Genomic DNA, 18,469 nt, shown 5'->3' with positions numbered 1-18,469 from the left:
CCCTCCAGGGAAGACACACTAACTGCAGTGCAAGTAAGAAGGTAATAATCCGCGCTCTGAAAGTTCACAAAGTGGAGGGCTTGCAGGGGCTTGTACAATGGGAAAAGACTTCATGGAGAAAGTGGTTTCAGAGCTCACCTACAAGAAGTTTCTATATCCCATATTCTCAACAGTTCCTTAACTTTCCCTAGAAGCATGACTGTTACTCTTCCTTAATTATCTGGTGATATGAAATGATTCATGTTTAATGCTCTCCTAAGGAATGGACTTTCCCAATGAGTTTCATTAAATTGAGTGAATTCGGTGTAAGGAATTGAGAGTTGCATGGTGGAAGGAAACAGCGAAGGTTCTTGCATACCAGTTTCCCTGAATATCGATTCATACAAATCCTTTAACAGCTTCCAGACTGACACACTTTAATATTACATGATCTCCCTGTGCAATACGAAGTGGGAAAATTAATCCATATAATGATTTTCACAATTCAGGCCTCCAAACAGGATAATGACTGAATAACAGATAAAGTAAGTGTTCTTCAATTATCCAGAATTGCTTCAATTTATAGAAGCATTGAAAGATGGTTCTAAAATAGATGCAAATAACAGAGGGAAGAACATGTCAGGGAAGGTAAAGATTGAATTATAAGCAGTCACTAGGTGGTTGTGAAGGCAGGGCAGCAAAGAGAGTTCTAGAAACACTTTCAGATCCTCGGAAACAAGTAATCCCTAGCGAAGTGTCCATTTGCCCCACACCTCTACATTTTATTATTTTCTCGCATTCTCTTTGGATTTTCAAGTCTTGTGACTGAATAGAACAATTGGAAAATGGACACATCATAGCAGACTGTCTTCTTTGTTCCATATATTCAGGATAGAAGAATGGAAAGGAAAAAAATTAAAATATTTAAAATAACTTATTTTGCCACAAATCACCAACATTATCATAAAACATCTGATTTTTTTTTAAGGGCTCAAAGTTCATATGCACGGGAGAATCGGACAGTTCCACCAAAGTTAGGAAAAATAGCAATTCCCCACTGCCCTCCTCTAATTTCTCCCTGTTCCCCAAACTCCCACTGCTTTCCCCTCCTACAGTCAATTGCTATACCATTTTCCTCCATGCCCTAAATTGCATGTGTCGTTATTCTTTGTCTTGGCTTTTTCAAGTTTTAGGCAATACTGATTTGCTTTCTGCCATAGAAGCTGAGGATTTTGCTCTTTTTCCTGTTCCCTGACCTATAACACCTTCTAATTGTTCCAGCCTTCTGATGTCGTTATGTCATAATTTTGATTACATTAATTTTTATCGTAACTGAGATCATGTAAACACTATTCACAGATGAATTTGTCTTGCGTAACTCTGTTTTCTAAATTGGTTTTGTTTTATTTTTTTAAAGATTGCATTTACTTATTTGAGAGAGAGAGGAGAGAGTGCACAAGCAGGTGGAGCAGTAGGCAGATGGAGAGGGAGAAGCTGGCTTCCTCCCGAGCAGGGAGCCCCATGTGGGTCTCGATCCCAGGAGCCTGGGATCATGACTGAGACGAAGGCAGACACTTATTCAACTGAGCCACACAGGCACTCCTTGTTTTAGTTTTCTAAATAATTTTCGCTAATCAGCTATCTTTTCACAATTGCCTAAATTTCCCCACAAGTCTCTCAGATGCAGTAGATGTTCTATCAATGCCATCTTCCTGCAGAGGTCTGTCCAAGTGCCTTCTGATCTTGAATCCTCAGTGGCTGCCTCTTACTCAGGATACTCTGCAGCCGTGCTGGGTTCTTCCTTCACTATTACCCTGGGGAATCCCCCTTGCTTTTTCCTCTGGATTGGATTTCATGTTTCCTATATCAAGTGTCTTCTTTTTTGGTTTCCTATCTTGTTTAGCAGAGTAAAATCTCCTGTCATGAGAAATGATGCACAGTAGGTAAACTTCTTGAGATGTTTCCTGTCTCGAAATGGCTTTATTCCCCTGAAGTTGATGGCTTAGTTGAGCATAGAATTCTTGGATGGAAATGACCTTCCAATCTTAGTATTTTGAAGACAATGCTCCCACTGCCTTTCAACTTTCTGTGTAAAGGTAGAGAAGTCCTAAACTATTGATTCTTGAATCTTTGGGCATGGATCTGTTTTTCTCACCTATCTTTAAAAGGTCTATGATCTTCTCTTTGCATCCAATAGTCTCAAACTTCACAATGATGTGCCTCAGTGTTGAGCGATCATTTTTTTAAAGATTTTATTTATTTGAGAAAGAAGGAGCAAGAGCATGAGCAAGGGGTAGAGTCAGGGGGTAAAGGAGAAGCAGGCTCCCCGCTGAGCATGGAGCTGGAACTGGGGCTTGATCCCAGGACTCTGAGAGTCACCACCTGAGCCGAAGTCATATGCTTAACTGACTGAGCCACCTAGGCAACTCAGCACTATCATTTTTATCCAGTGTGCTGGGCACTTAGACTAGGGCACTTTGAATTCGAAAACTTAACCCTAGAAAAATGTCTTAAAGTTGTTTGTGTCTTTGCTCTTCTTCTATTATAGCTATTCTGGATCTCCTTCATTAGTCCTTTGTCTTTTTGCCTACTTTCCAGACAATTTCTTCAATTTTATCTTCCAATTTTCCTCTTGAGTTTTTTTTATTTCTGTTTTCACATCTTTACTTTATAAAAGATCTTTTTTGTTGTTGTTTTTGACAGGTTCCTTTTGTATAGTATCTGGTTACTGTTTTATGGTGGCAATGTCTGGCAATGTTATAATTTCTTTTTTTAAGTTTTCTTCTCTGCATAGTCTTTTTCTTCTACTCTGATGTTTTGTTTGTTTTAGGTGTCAGAGCATTTTCTTTTTGGCTGGTAATTAGTTGTCTATTCCTTTTAATAGTGGAGCATTAAAAGTTTATTTGATATTCTGAGCACAAGCTGGGCTTGACTATGACCTTTCCATGGGGTGAATTGGTTGAGAACACTCATGTCTCAGTATCTTTTAGGTCTTCCCTTATAGGATAATCACATTCTCCAAAGAAGACTCTTCCAATCTTCTGCCTAGAGAAAGAGAGAAAGAGAGAGAGAGAGAGACTGGCTGTCAGTACAGGAAAACAGCTAGGGGTTCAGAATCAAGTATGTGTTCATTCTACCCTCAAATTGCTATTATACAATTTTTAAAAATATTAAAAATTTGAAGGTATAGTGCTATAACCACCTGTATTCCCTCCACCTAGATTTGACAATGGTTAACAGTTGGCCACATTTGTTCTTACTCTCCTCCTCTCCTGAACCTTTGAAGGTAAGATGCCATTATCATGACATTTTACTTTTAATATTTCAGCATAAATTTCCTCAAATAAGGACATTTTATACATAACCACAATGGATTATATCTAATAAAAAAATAGGGGTACTCAGGTGGCTCAGTCAGTTAAGCAGCTGCCTTCAGGTCAGGGTGTGATCTGGAAGTCCTGGGCTTGAACCCCACATCGAGCTCCCTTCTTGATAGAGAGTCTGCTTCTCCCTCTCCTTCTACGTACTCTCTCCCTCTCTCTGTCAAATAAATAAATAAAAATCTTAAAAAAATAACAATAATTTATCACTTAATGGTCAGTCCTTATTCAAATATCCCCAACTATATACTCTTATCTACTGATTTTATTCGATTAATAAATACCTACTGATTTACTTGATGGCATTTCTACCTTAAATTATGCTAGGTGTTACCAAATCCAGGGATCAATCCTCTCCATAATAAATCCAGTCTTTTGCTAGAGGTAGGAGATGAGTAGTCATCTAGACATGTAGAATAGAGGAAGGTCTCTATTTCTTCATTTGCAACTTCTGCCCCACTATCACCACCACCAAACACGCTTACCTTTAACCTCCCTTCCAGTAGTACTTGGTGTCATTTCCTGAATGAGCTGTTTGGGGATTCTGTATCACAATCTGGGTCATTTTTTTTTTTTTGCCATTTCCTACTACTAAAGTAAGATTTAGTTTTCTCATATCTGCTGTGTTAAGGAGCTATGTTAAATTATATTATTTATTTTTCAAAACAGAACACATTCGACAGTAAAATTCTCCTCCTACTTGTCTCTTTCTCTCTCAAATAAATAATCTTTAAAAAAAGGAAGTAAAAGTTGATACTATTATTAATTATGCCAGGACTATTAATAGGGGTAAACCAGGATAGTCCTTGGAAGATGAGCGAATGGTTCGAATGGTTACTGTGGGAAGTCATTTCCTACTATTCTGCTTTGCAACATCAAAGCTTTGTTCTTCTGTTCCTTTCATCTGCTCACCCCATTCTTGTGGCTTTATTTGCAAACCAACCAACCAACCCTTTCCTGTTGTTTTATGGGGTTTTGCAAGTAAAAGTAATGGTATACATTCGCATGCATTATCTCTATCCAAGTTAATTATCCTGAACTCACCTTGATCATTTTGTGCTTGCATTGCATTTTTAATTTTAAAGTTCTTCAATGCCTTGGCTGTTCTTTAAAATCATTACAAGTGAGGTATTTTAAATTAGTTTAATAAATATCTACTGATTTTATTTGATAGAGCTCACCATCATTGTCTATTTCATACACTGAATACCAAGTGAGTGTCAAGCAAACCAAAAATATACGGCATATGATGGTTAAGGTAGTTTTTAGTTAGATTCTAGGATTTATTGTTCTCTATGTCTGAAATAGCTTCTCCTCACATCTCTGTGAAAATCCTAGTCATCTGTTAAGTTCTACGTCAAATCTGCCTTCTCCTTGAAATCTTCCCTGATAATTTCCTAAAAAAAAAAAGGAATTTTCTTTTCCTCTAAAATCTTGTGATGCTCACAGTTTATATTATACAAACATGCATGCATGTACAACACACATTTATATCACTGAAACAAGAGTACCTGAAAAATACTTCCTCTTACTGTGAAACACTGTGATATTTTTAAAATTATTATCTTTTGCTTTTTAAAAATTACTGATGGATTCCCAAAACATTGATTTCTTTACTCTGTAATGAATTGTGACCCAGGATTTAAAAGCAATTGCCCTGGAGGCACATGAGTGGCTCAGTTGGTTAAGTGGCTGATCCTGGATTTTGGCCCAGTTCATGAGCTCAAGGTCCTAGGATTGAGCCCCAGAGGGGGCTCTGTGTTCAGCAGGGAGTCTGCTTGAGGACTCTCTCTCTCTCTCTCTTCCTCTGCTTCTCCCACCTCCCCCCACCTTGCCACTTTCTCTTGCTCTCCCAAATAAATGAACACATCTTTTAAGAAATACTGCCCTAGTGCAGTGTTTCTTAACCTGTGATCCATGTATACAACTCACTGTAGGAACTTTTGTCCTAACTCCTTTTTACCCTTGGAACCATCTGATATCTTTGAGCCTCAACTGTTCCCCCTAAAGATACATAGTATCTTAGCATTGAAAAAGGCAGATAATATTTTGATTAATTAAAAATATGTCAAGGCTTGCCTGTCAAGTATCACCAACTTAAACTGGACAAATATATTTTTTTTTCTCTGAGGCTTCTTGAATATGATTTACATATGAAAAAAGACAAAGGAGATGGCCCGAGGGGTTGGCTCCTTTTCTGAGATCTGCAGATTCTTTCTCCCTGTCAGCAGAGTATCTGATCTTTATCAGGGCAGAGACTTGAGCTGTCCAGAGTTTCTGGACAACATTTAGGAATGAAGAACTCATGTTTATCAGGCAGTTTAGTCCTTGTGACCTCCAGAATAATCCTAGGATTTGCAGTGCACATGAGTTATCATGTGTGTGATCAGTGATTTATAGGTTTTATTGAGTTGGGAGATCCTCTTATAGGAGTTTCCTCAAGCTTTGTACTTTTGACTTTGCAGGCCAAATAATTTTTTGTCTTGTGCATTGTAAGATGTAGCATTTCTACCAACTAGATATGGCATTTCCTCAACTGTAACAACCAGAAATGTCTCCAAATGTTGCCATTATTTTCCCCAAGGAGAAAAATTATTCCTGGTTGAGAACCACTGTGGTTCTAGATAGTAGTTACTTAGCCCATGTCTCAAAGATTTTCTACAGTCTTTCTTGCTATTCTTTGGCATATGTTGTTATACTTTAAATATGGTTGCATTTATCTGTGCTACATTTATTTTGTAATTCAAACTAATTTTTTGTTATATTTGCCTATTGAGTTATAACATACTTTCCCCCTGATATTTAACAACCATGTAGAAAAACATCCAGTTTTTCAAAGGTCAACTCCATGGAACTTCTCTTATTCTATCTGACATCTTAAAACAAGGAAGAACTAGCACAAATAGAAAGTCAGGTGAAGAAGCTAATTTATGGGGAAGATGAGTTCTATTTTATTCAGGGAAAATTTGAAGTGATAGTAGAATATCTAAATGCTATGTCCAACAACAAACTTGAAGAGAGGTTGGGCTATAGACCTGGGAGTCAACAGCATAGTTATGAACTAAAATTATGAAGTCCCCAAGAGAAAAATGAAAAAGCTCAGAGGACTGAAGACTAAATCTTAACATGAAGCTATAGAAATGAAGCTAGCAGAAAGAAAAAAGGATATTTATTGACTGAAATTATGAAAGCTAACGACTGAATGGTGAATGGTAACCCTACCACAGGGGTATCAATAAAGCCAAATTATAGGAAAAAGGAAGAAAGAAGGAAGGAACTAAAGAAAAAAGAAAGAGAGAGAGAGAAAGAAAGAAAGAAAGAAAGAAAGATTCTGTGTACCAGAAGAGCATTGCAAGGACTTGTGGAGTAGTAGTGGGTGGGTTTGTGGTTTGGAGCGGGAAAGGGAATAGATAAGGTGCCTGGTGACTTGCCAGCCTTGAGATAAGGATGTATTCTAATCAGACTTCCTTGGTGGTAATCTACTGAGGATCACCTGGGGAGCATCTGTTCCCTATCCTGAATAAAGTAATTTCTAGAATGAAAGGAAAGATGCTCAACATGGTAAAGAATGTAAAATAATCCATCTTTCTATTGTTCCTACCTTCTTTTCAACTTTCATATCAACCATTTACTTCTGCTCTTGAGTGAGATAGAGGCTTGCCTACTGCAAGGATAAAGAGGGATGAAAGGATAATTCATTGTTTTATACTAAGAGTGGTATCAGTAGATCATTGGAACTGTTACCTAATTATTGCCAGAAAAATTAGTTTCCACATCATCATTTACAGAATTTAAAAAATATATCCAGTTGACTTACATCAAGATTCTTAGAATGGGTCAAATCATTTATGTCCCTGGGAATGCAATTACCAACCAATTCGACTTAAAAGGTTCATAAGGAAATTTTGTCTGAAATTTAAGCATTTTACTAAGGTGTTTTATTTTTTTTCCCCTACGGCCACACGTGCAGTACCTGACGCATGCTCTAATATCTGCTTCATTTTTTTACACTAAACATTATGCCGTGTGCCACAGCACAGACACCTTAGAGCCTCCCTATTCCCCCATTTGTCTGGCTGCTTTCTGGGGAAGAGAGTTCTGGGTCTCCCGACAGTCAAGACAAATAAAGGAAACCAGAGTTATATTTTATATTTCTTATCTAATGAAAGAAGCATCCCTCAGTAGAGACTAACTTCCTCTTAGTGTCAGTCTGAAACGAATACATCAGCAGAGACAGATGAATGCATTAAACTCATTAGGCCAGAGGCCCAATCTCTCCTCTGAGCAGAAGCTAACGCCTCTGCCTCTATAACTCTGCTTTCTAACAGAGCTACAAGCGGGGATTGGGAAGAAAAGTGGTCAAGCATTTTGGAGTTTCAAGCAGAAACCGATTCCAAAAGATCTCGAGGGACCCCAGTGGCATAAAAATCCAGGGTGGGCATACTGCCGGTTACTAAAGTTTAAGAACCAGGCACTTTTTTGCTCTGCACAGTAGCACAAGAGGCGTGTGTTACGTGACCTCCTTCCTCCCTTTTGGTGAACTCCAGGGCCCGAGGCTTCGTCAACGAGAGCCCAGGCGTTCCCGGCCGGGCCCCTACGCGGTGCAGCCGAAGCTCGAATCCAACAGAATGCAGACCACCTCCGCCGACCCGAGCGCAGCAATCTGGGGCGCTGAAGGTCTCCCCGAGGCCGAGGAGATGCGAGGGACTTTCCGCTCCAACCAATCAGGTGAGAGGAAATCTTGGCGCACCCCTCTCCACCTACCAATCAGCACCTACCTCCACGGGCCGGGCCCATCGGCACCGGAAAAACACCTTTTAAATTTTTTTAGTTATAGCTTTTTTCCCCCACCGTCATTCTAGGCCTTCCATCCCACGAACTGTGCTCAAAAGAGGAAAGCTGAGTAAAACAATTCCAAAGCTGTTCATTCTGGCGAGGAGACGCGGAACTCTACACCTCTCCATCAAAACTGTGATTCCGGGAGGGATAAAGGAAAAGGAGCGTTCCAGAGGACAAACTACAACTCCCAAGAGGCCTTGCGCGGACTCGGCTGGCCCCGGGCGAGGGGGCGGGCCCTTGCAGAGGAGACCGCTGAGGGTCTCGGGGCTCCTCTCCGACTTCCCGAACGTGAGCCCCCGCCGCGGGGGACCCTGAGGTGGGCGGGGCGGCGGCCACAGCGGCTCTCGCGCTTTGTGTCCTGCCCCCACCTCCCGTTCCTCCGCCCGAGACGTCGGAGGGGGCGTGGCCCGCGCGGAGGCTGGTGGGGGCGCGAGCGCCGCGGGACGTGGGTGACGCGTCTTCTTCCAGCTCAGCGGTGTGTGAGGTGGCGCGGCCCCGCCGGCGATTGGCTGTTGGGAGACTAGTACGCAGCGGCCGTTGGTCGCCGGCAGCACGGAGGGAGAGCCGGGGCGGGCGGGGGGGATATGGGGCGGCAGTGGCGGCGGCGGCGGCTGGAGGAGGCGGGCGCGGACGAGCCGGCGGCTGCGGCAGTCCCAGGAGACCTCCTGTGAAGCGCGCCTGTGGGCGCCGCCGTGGGCCCCTCGGGGAGGGCGGCCAGTACGCGAGCCGCTGAGGAGCCGCTCCCCCAGCGCCGCAGCCCTTAGGACTCTCGGTCCCATCCTCTCGCTCCTGCTCCGGCTCCTCCATCTTGGCCTCGGCAGTGGCGGCTGCCGGGAGGATGTGCCGCCTTCTGGCAGGGGGAAGAAGGAGGAGAAGATGAAGAAGTACCGTCGGGCCTTGGCCCTGGTCTCCTGCCTGTCTCTGTGCTCCCTCGTCTGGTGAGTCGCCGCGACGAGGCGGGAGTTTCCTGAGAGGGGACACCCCAGGTCACACCCCCAGATCATCTTGGCTCTTAGGGTGCGGGTCTCGCAGGCCCTGCCGGGGCGACACAGCGAGTATTACGTCGCGGCTCTCCCGCCGCCGGGCCCGGCTGCGCTCTGTACGGTGTTGAGGGTGTGTGTTGGGATTTTCAGACTAAGTGGGAGGGAAAGGTGCCTGAGCCGAAGGGACCACCCGAGTGCCCTTGTACTCAGTGACGCGGCCCCTCGGAGACGGCGGGATGTTTGGGTAGTTCTCAGGTAAATGCAAGGTAAGTCCCCGGTTTCCTGCCAGCCGCTCGCTCTGCTAGTGTGGTAAGGGTGGAGAGAGTGTCGGATGTGAGTGTTCCCGACGTGCGATTTTAAAAACGTGATTGTCACGAGGGTGAGAGTAATGTACAAGCAGGAGTTCTTGGCCATTTCTTAGTGTCTTTGCTCTCGCGCACCCTTGGGGCTGCTCCTCTTGGAAACTTTGGGGTGGGGGGGGCGTTATGAAGCACGTTTCCAAGGGAAGCACGTTTCTGATGGAAAGCCGTTGGTTTAGTAGAGTCTTAGGTGTAGTGTGTACAGTCGGTTCTGGTGGTGTGGCTTGGATAATGTCCCTGGTAATGGGAGGATAAGTCCTGGATTTTGAAGGCGAGAAGAGTGCTCCCTGTGTCCCTATATCTGTGTCTACCTTGCGGGGTGTACTTTACACATTTTAGTACATTCAGTCCTCCCAACAGCACCATGAGGTAAGTATTATTGCTAACCTTATTTTTCATTTGTTCCTAAAGCTTATGGAGTGTCTGTTGCTCCCTGGCACATTTGGGTGTCTCCGAGGCACAGAGACCTTGTCGGTAAAAGGATTGCTGTCATTATACTCGGAAAAGCCATTTTTAACCCCCCCCCCCCCTTAGAGAATTTGTTTAGTGATGTGTGACGTTTGCTGACTGAAAAGATGCTTCGGTTAGAACGATTACACTAGATTAAAGTCTAGTTAAACGAAGTCTCTCGTTTATTTCTGGAAAACACCAACAATATGTTCATGTTCTTGGTGCCTAACCGATTCCAAAGATACTGAAGTTGTAGAGTTCCTCACAGAAAGTAGTAAATGGAGAGGAAAAGGAAACACTTCCCTGGCTGAGGAATTTTGAATGGAAGATGGACAGAAGTTTTAGAGAACAAGATGTTTGGCTTTTTGACTTTGATTACGGGTATATTATGTCTTTGAGACTCTCTTCCTTGGGGAAATTGAAATTACTGCACTGATCCAACCAGAGGTCTAATTCTTGTTATGGTTTGCTCTAATGTCATTTTCCAGTATCTCCATTCTCCCTTTACCATTAATGGTTATGTTCAGCCATTGTAGGGTTAGATAGATGTTTACAGAAAAGTAGTTAAGCTCATTTTAGTAGCCATTTTTGTCTTTGTCATTCATTAATTGTCCCCCATTTTTGATCCATTTCTTTTTAAAGCTATATCATTTTGCAATTTATGAATGCTGTGCTTTCCTATTACAGTTCTCTAGTTTCTAAAGTTCTCCTTACCAATATTACTGATTTTTTTAACCCCCTTTTTTATACTCTCACACTTTATATATCTTGATTTTGTCTTCCCTCTCCTTTTGTCTTTTCAGCCTAGAGTCCTAACCTTAGACTCTTTCACACAAAACCTGTCCTTCCATCTTATTAGTCATTCTGGTTGCTATTTTTACTTTTGCATATATTATATGATTCTTTATTAAGTAGTACAGAATATTTTAGGCATAAATGTACTGTAGCTGCAGTACAGAGTAATATTGATTAGAATTGACATCTATCTCTGTGTCTGCCTTGTGGTGTGTACTTTACACATTTTAGTACATTCAATCTTCCCAACAGCACTATGAGGTAAGTATTATTGTTAACCTTATTTTTCATTTTATAGTGAAGGAAGTAGGCAAATTAAATAATATAGCGAGGTTAAACAGCTATTAAGTTTAAGAGGCTGGATTTGAATCCACGCAGCCTTGTTCGTGGCAGAGGATCCTGACTTGTCAAAGGTGAGAAGGCCTGTCTTCTAAATAGGGCTCCATCACTTTGTAGATATACATCCTTAGGCATACTATGTAATTTCTTTGAACCTTAATTCTTATATTCTAAAAGTAGGAAAACTAATTGATGCACACTTCACTGAGTTGTTAGGAGGATGAAATGAGATAATACATATAACAGGTCTTTACAAAGTAGTAAGGGTATATCATTTGTATATTTCATCATAAAATTATTCAACAAAGATTTTTTTTTTTTTTAAGATTTTATTTATTTATTCATGGAGACAGAGACAGAGAGGCAGAGACACAGGCAGAGGAGAAGCAGGCCCCATGCAGGGAGCCCGACTTGGGGCCTGAGCCTCTAGGATCACATCCTGGGCGGAAGGTGGCGCTAAACCCGCTGAGCCACCCGGGCTGCCCAACAAAGATTTTTCTTATGCTTATTATGTACCATATGTTGTTATGGGAATTGGAAACCTGAAAACAGGGAGACCAACTTATCCTGGTTTTTGGTCAGTGAAAGTCCCAGGTCCCGGGAATCCCCTGTGTTACTTCTTAGTGCTGCTTTAACAAGTTGCCAAAAATTTAGTGGCTTAAAGCAGCATACATATGGTATCTTATAGTTCTGGGGTCAGAAGTCTTAAATAAGTCTTAACTGGCCTAAAGTCAGAGTGTCAACAGAGCTGATTCCTTCTGGAGTCTCTGAGGTAAAGAATCTTTTTTGACCTTTCAGCCTTCGAGGGCTACCTGTGGTCTGTGACTCCTTCCTCACATCATTCCCACCTCTAGTTTAAGGCCTCACATCTGCTATATAACTGATCCTCCTGCCTCGTTTTTATAAGCACTTTTGTGATTACATTTGGCCCATCAAGACTATCCAGGATTATATCCCCATCTCAAAATCCTTAATTTAATCACATCTGCAAAGACTGTTTTAATACGTGAGGTAACACATTGAGGGATTAGGACTCCAACATCTCTGGGAGGCATCATGCAGCTTAATACACTGCCTTCAGTCCTGCAAACTGGAAAGATTGACCATCAGCTTAAAGAGGACAAAGATTTGATTTGTGCTTTAAGCAGTGCATATTCAAACTTTTTTGAATGTGTCTACCCTCAGTCAGTAAAACCATGTCCATGCACCTTTAATATTTCCTTGTTTATGTTATGTGCATGTGCCAATATAATGAATGATGTATAGTATACTAATAAGTTACATGAACTCAGTAGTTTAAAAAGATGAGAAAAACAGTCTGATCCTTTCTATTAATAGTACTTTTTGCTCTCAAGCAATAATTTCTGGTGAGAGCTTTGTGATTGACTAAATTATTTTACATCATGATGTGATTAAAGAATAGCTTGTATTAGTTAGGAGTCTTAGCCCTGCAATTTTCTTGTTGATTTGTGCTTGTGTAGCTATTATCTTTGTAGTCTTTGCAGGAATTTTTTTGAAGCTACTTCTCCATGTTGTGAGAATCAGTTTAATTAAGATTAATTAGTATAATCCCTAAGTCTACTTAACTGGGCACATATAAATGTCAGTGCCTCACAATGTGCTGGAAGTAACCCCCCCCCCCCCCCTTAGTGGAGCTTCCACATTTTCCCTCAGGTTTCTGACTAGTCCCTAGAATTATTGATGTGTGATTAGCTGACCTTCAGAACAAGTATAAATTCTTAAATTAGACTTAGTAAAGCTTAATTAAAAAAAACTTTTATAGAGCCCATTTTATGTTTACAGCAAAATTGAAATTGAGTGGAAGTTACGGAGATTTCCCATACACTCTGTCCCCATCCTTGTATAGCCCCTTCATTAATCAACATCCCTTATCAGAGTGGCTTATTTTTTTTAAGACTAAAAAATAAAAAAATCTATTCTTCTTGGACCCAATAGGATCATCTTGGAGAAGCTTATATTTAGAGCTAATGAGAAAAACCTGACAGTTCAACAATTCTCATACATTTGACAATATAATAAATACAAAAAATATTTACAAAGGTCTTTAGGAACACCAAGGGTAGAATTTGTATTCTAGATATGGTTCTATCACTAGCTCTATGTCCTTGGATGAGTTATTTCTAAGTCTCAGTACTCATCTGTATAAATGGTTTGCAGGATGGATAGCTCAAGATGGGAGAATTTTGTTTCAGGTAGAGGCAAGATTCCTAGAGTTTACGTGGGGGAGAGATTGGAAAGGGAAGCCAGAGCCAGGTTTTGAAGGGACTTGATAATTGTGCAGATGAACTCTGATTTTAACCTGAGAGGATGAGCCAGGGCGGTAGTTTAAGCAAGAGCGTGAAGTCAGATGGATCTTTTAGATCACTATGGGGATAGAGTGGATTGGAAGGGACAGACTGGGAGGCTGTCCTTTGGAGGATGGGAGCCCTAAGTGGCAGTCATACTGGAGAGACTTGATAGATACCTAAATCAGTGTGGTCTGTTTTGTTTGCTTTTTTGTCCTTGGTACTAATTTTTTCTGAGTATGTCATCTATTTTCATTGACCTCAGAGGTAATAAGTTCTTGGCTTGTAATTTTATTTCCATATCTCTTATGTTGCTTTTTCTATGATAATATTGCTGGCTTCTTGCTCATTTGTCTCTATGCATAAATGAGCAGAAATTTGAGAAACAAGAAAAATAATATAAGCAGTTTTATTTATTTATTTTTTTTAAAGATTTTATTTATTCATGAAAGACACAGAGAGAAAGAGGCAGAGAGGCAGAGACACAGGCAGAGGGAGAAGCAGGCTCCATGCAGAGAGCCCGACGTGGGACTCGATCCCAGGTATTTAGGATCAGGCCCCGGGTGGAAGGCGGTGCTAAACTGCTGAGCCTCCTGGGCTACCTCAGTTTTATTGTTGTTGTTGTTTTTTTAAGATTTTATTTGTTTATTCATGAGACAGAGAAAAAGAGAGAGAGAGAGAGGCAGAGACAGGCACAGGGAGAAGCCGGCTCCATGCAGGGAGCCCGATGTGGGACTTGATCCCGGGTTTCTGGGATTACGCCCTGGGCCGAAGGCAGGGCCAAACCACTGAGCCACCCCGGCTGCCCAGTTTTATTGTTTTTAAGGTAATAATTGGAAATATCTTTGAAAATCCCAACTCTTTTTTGTCTGGAGAAATTATTTTCTTTATTGTGTTTCTGTAACTATTTTTAAGACCATAAATCTCTTTTCTGAATAAATTAATAAATATTCAAAATAAATGATAAAGTAATTCCTCTTCTTTAAATCATTTGATGACTTTTTTTTTTTTTTTTCTATAGTCTTTGTTGTCCTGGGCATATAGTTTTCAGCATGGTGACTTTAGGTAATGATACTGTATTGTATATCTGAAAGTTGCTAAGAGTAAATCTTAAAAGTTATCACAAGAAAAAAAAATTATAGCTGTGTGGTAATGAATGTACTTAGTGTTGAACATTCCACAGTATATACAAATATTGAATTATTATTTTATACACCTGAAACAAACATAATATATGCCAGTTGTATCTCAGTTTTTGTTTGTTTGTTTTTTGTATTTTTGATTTAAAAACAAGTTCTTGTGGAACTTGATGTGAAAAACTTTGGGAAGAAAAGTTTATCTTTGCCCTGGGATATACATTCCAAAGAAAGTCTCTGGTACTTAAAAGAGGTGTTGAGTTATTAAAAACAATGTTAGATCTTTTCAGACAAGTTCGATGAAGCCAGATTGCTTAAATAGGAAAAGGTCTGTGAAAGAAGGTGTGACAGGGAGGTACAACATCTTTGTGTAAAGCTCCAACACTTGTGTTCAATTAAAAAAAAAAAAGAGGCAGATAACTCACAATATCCTTTGAATTATTTTTAAAAGAGCTGGTTGTGTTTTGTAATAACTTCTTTAGATTATTAAACATTTGAGGGTATATCAGAATGGATGCAGGTAGTTAGATTGTCTGGCAATGAAAAAAGCAAAAGATACACCTAACATACCTTTGGACATCTGTTATTTCATTTTTCCATTGTTCGTCAACTCCTAAATTATTCTTTCACTTTTTCCCAACCGTCTGAATAGAGAAATAGGTCAATATGTATATCTAACATTCTAGTCCTTGTAATAAAAGGGAAGAGAAAAATTTATAAAAAATTTAAGTGCTTTATTCTGTCAAGCCATCTTCAAGTAGAAACATATGTATGAAATACTTTGTTTAGTTTATACATAAGTGGAATTCTTTATTTGAAACATAATGTGTACATGTTGCAGATTGTACTCTAGTGCCAATTATGTGTTATTTGTTTTGCTTTTCAAGGCCGTATTTTAAAGTAGTTTCAAAAAATTGTACACGTTGCAAAGAAATGAAAAATTATTTTCGAGTACTTACAGTATAAGAATGTTAATCCCTTGGGATAAACTTATTTCATAAGTGCAGATTTTTTTTTTTAAAAGAAGGTTTGATTTTATTTTAGGACTTTGTTTTTGTAAAGAATCACTAGTTAAAATTCTTTTATATTTTATGTAGAAGTAACACCTAGCTTTGTTAGAAAATGTTTTGTGACCTATAGGTACTAAGTGAATTTTGTATTTCTTGTTATAGAATATTTGTAATCTAACAGGAGAAAATATGTAAAGTGCTTAAAATAATGCCTTGCTCATAGTAAGCACTAAGAGTTCTTATTATTTATTCCCTCTGGGTGCTTTGGTATAATTAGGAGGGCAGAGATGGCAATGTTGAGAAATAGGAATCCATAAATTCATTCAAAATGTTATTTAGTTACTAACAATGTATTTGTTGTGGTGGGAAGCAGGAGACTTGAGCTCTGCCCTTGGGAATATACAATCCGGTGGTGGAAATATATGTACATACTAGTGTAGTGAAAAGAGCATAAAACTAACTCAGAGTTTGGTTGTAATCCTTTTTTTTTTTTTTTTTTTTGCATTATTAATATTGAGCCCTTATTGGGCGCTTCTTTCTATTCTAAGTGTTTCATGTCCACTGTTTACAACTCTTTTGAGATAGCCACACCATTTTTAAAATTTATTTATTTTTATTTTATTTTTTAGCCACACCATCTTTTTAAAGATGAAAAAAGAGGCATAAAAATTAACTTGCCCAAGTTCACACAGCTAGTAAGCAATAAACCTAAGTAGGCTGAGTCTGAGTCTGTGTTTTGTTTTTATTTTTTATTTAAATTCAATTTAGTTAACATATGGTGTATTATTTAACTTCAGAGGTAGAATTTAGTGATGCATCAGTTAGTTGCATATAACACCCAGTGCTAATTACATCAAGTGCTCATCACCTGGTTACCCCATCCTTCCACTCCCCTCCCCTCTAGCAATCCTCCATTTGTTTCCTATAGTTAAGGTCTCTTATGGTTTGCCTCCTTCTCTGTTTTTATCTTATCTTTCCTTCCCTTCACCTATGTTCATCTGTTTTGTTTCTTACATTCCACATATGAATGAAATCATATGGTATTTGTCTTTGGCTTAATTGCTTAGCATAATACTGTCTAGTTCTATCTATGTCATTGCAAATGGCAAGGTTTCATTCTTTTTGATGGCACACTAATATTTCCTTATCTATTTATCCATCTGTTTACCTACCTATCTACATCTATTTCACATCTTTATCCATTCATCTGTCAATGGACATCTAGTGAGCTTGTATTTTTATCACTACTCTACTCCACCAGCAATCTGATAGATAGCCTTAAGCAAGTTTCTTTACCTTTTCTTCCTGTGTCAGTTTTCTTACCTGAAAATGGGCAGCCTGGATTGCCTCAACTAGGAATGGACATTAGAATTGTTCACGAAGCTTTAAAAAATACACAGGCCAGGGACACCTGGATGGCTCAGCGGTTAAGCTCTGCTTTCGGCTCAGGGCATGATCCTGGAGTTCAGGGAACGAGTTCCACATCGTGCTCCCTGAGGGGAGCCTACTTCTCCCTCTGCCTAGGTCTCTGCCTCTCTCTCTCTCTCTCTGTCTCTCATGAATAAATAAATAAAATCTTTTAAAAAAATAAAATAAAAAATACACATGCCTAGGATTCTTACATTGGGGGTTCTGTCTCAGTAGGTTTGGGATAATCTGTTTATCCCAGTAATTATTACTAGATCAGGTGAATTCTGAGAATTTTTTGTACTTTTAGCATTCTGAGGTCTCTGATTTGAACATTTGTGAACAATACAAAAAACTGAATTGTTCAGTAGGTGCTTAATGAAAATTAGGAAAAATCAGGCCTGGAGTTGTCAGGAAACATATGACAAGTTTAAGAAAAAATGATGTGTGGCTTCTTTGGAATGTAGATTTTTCGTGAACTGAAATAAGATGTACTGGTTCTGCTAATATGAATAATGGGCTTTTCCTAATGTGGGGTATGTGTGTGTGTGTGTCTATAGTGAGTAGGTAGTACTTAATTGTCAAGAAGAAAGAGAATAAAAGAGATAATGAACTTGATATAAGTGGGAGTGATAGTAAGCAGACAAGCCTGAGTAGAAACTAAAAGCTACGTTTTGGAAATTGTAATGAGTTTTACAAGCTCACGCAAGGAATTAGACAGTAAAGATCTGGCAATAGAAGTGATGTTACAAGAATGTTATTTTGACATCATTGTGCTAGAAATATTTCAGAAGAGAGAGACTTGGAGGGATGAGTACCAAAAAAAAAAAAAAAAAAAAGACAATTGGAGTAATTGAAGTTTATCATAACAAGGACTTGGTAGTAAAAATGAAGAGGGTGCATTAAACAGAGTTTTGAGGAAGTAAATGATCTGGTTTGGTGATAGATTGGCCATTGACAGTGCAATATAGTAGAAGTAGCATTGGTTTAAGATTCAGAAGAGAACTTGGTTTTAGTTTGCCTCTAACAGGCTCTTGTTCTTTAGGACTCCCTTTCTGTCATCCATGTCAGTGTTGAGAGATATTTACTGAGGCGTCTATGTGGTACATTCTATGTAGGATTCTTGTGGATAAAACAAAGTTAACTGCTTTCTTGTAGTATATTGGTTGAGAGAATAAATGCTACGATCTAAAGTTATAAATTTGTGCAATAAAGTTCAAAGAGAAAAGTTTAATTTTTTATTTTTATTTTTTTTTAAGATTTATTTATTTATTCATTCAGAGAGAGCGAAGAGAGAGGCAGAGACACAGGCAAAGGGAGAAGCAGGCCCCATGCAGGAAGCCCAGTGCGGGACTCGATCCCAAGTCTCCAGGATCACACCCCGGGCTGCAGGCGGCGCCAAACCGCTGCGCCACCAGGGCCGCCCAAGTTTAATTTTTTAAAAAATATTTTATTCATTTATTCATGAGAGACAGACAGAGAGAGA

The 18,469-nt window shown here is 39.7% G+C and overlaps 1 protein-coding gene and 1 long non-coding RNA gene across 8 annotated transcripts in view; one reads left to right on the top strand and one right to left on the bottom strand.

The window, feature by feature from the left end:
• Nucleotides 1-390: 390 nt before the first annotated feature.
• LOC112648605 (uncharacterized) lies at nucleotides 391-8,625 on the bottom strand. 2 transcript variants are annotated; one of them, XR_007411911.1, is made up of 4 exons: nucleotides 7,879-8,625; nucleotides 6,961-7,023; nucleotides 3,381-3,519; nucleotides 391-3,024 (listed from the first exon to the last, which is right to left on the bottom strand). It is a non-coding gene; the product is annotated as an uncharacterized LOC112648605 (long non-coding RNA). The 2 variants fall into 2 exon arrangements; XR_007411912.1 differs by having other exon boundaries at nucleotides 8,138-8,625.
• Nucleotides 8,626-8,641: 16 nt separating this feature from the next.
• Nucleotides 8,642-18,469, top strand: part of SUCO (SUN domain containing ossification factor) — an 87,909-nt gene continuing 78,081 nt past the window's right edge. For all 6 annotated transcript variants that reach the window (XR_003129168.3, XR_003129169.3, XM_049112286.1 and 3 more), the window contains exon 1: nucleotides 8,642-9,136. Coding sequence is in view for 4 of the 6 variants with exons in the window: in XM_049112286.1 (XP_048968243.1) it covers nucleotides 9,075-9,136 (62 nt within the window). In the remaining 2 variants the exon portion in view is untranslated. The remainder of the gene's footprint in view (nucleotides 9,137-18,469) is intronic.

This window comes from Canis lupus, chromosome 7, assembly GCF_003254725.2.
Source record: "Canis lupus dingo isolate Sandy chromosome 7, ASM325472v2, whole genome shotgun sequence".
In the NCBI taxonomy this organism is placed as follows: Eukaryota; Metazoa; Chordata; class Mammalia; order Carnivora; family Canidae; genus Canis; species Canis lupus.
This window is presented reverse-complemented; position numbering and strand designations above follow the sequence as displayed.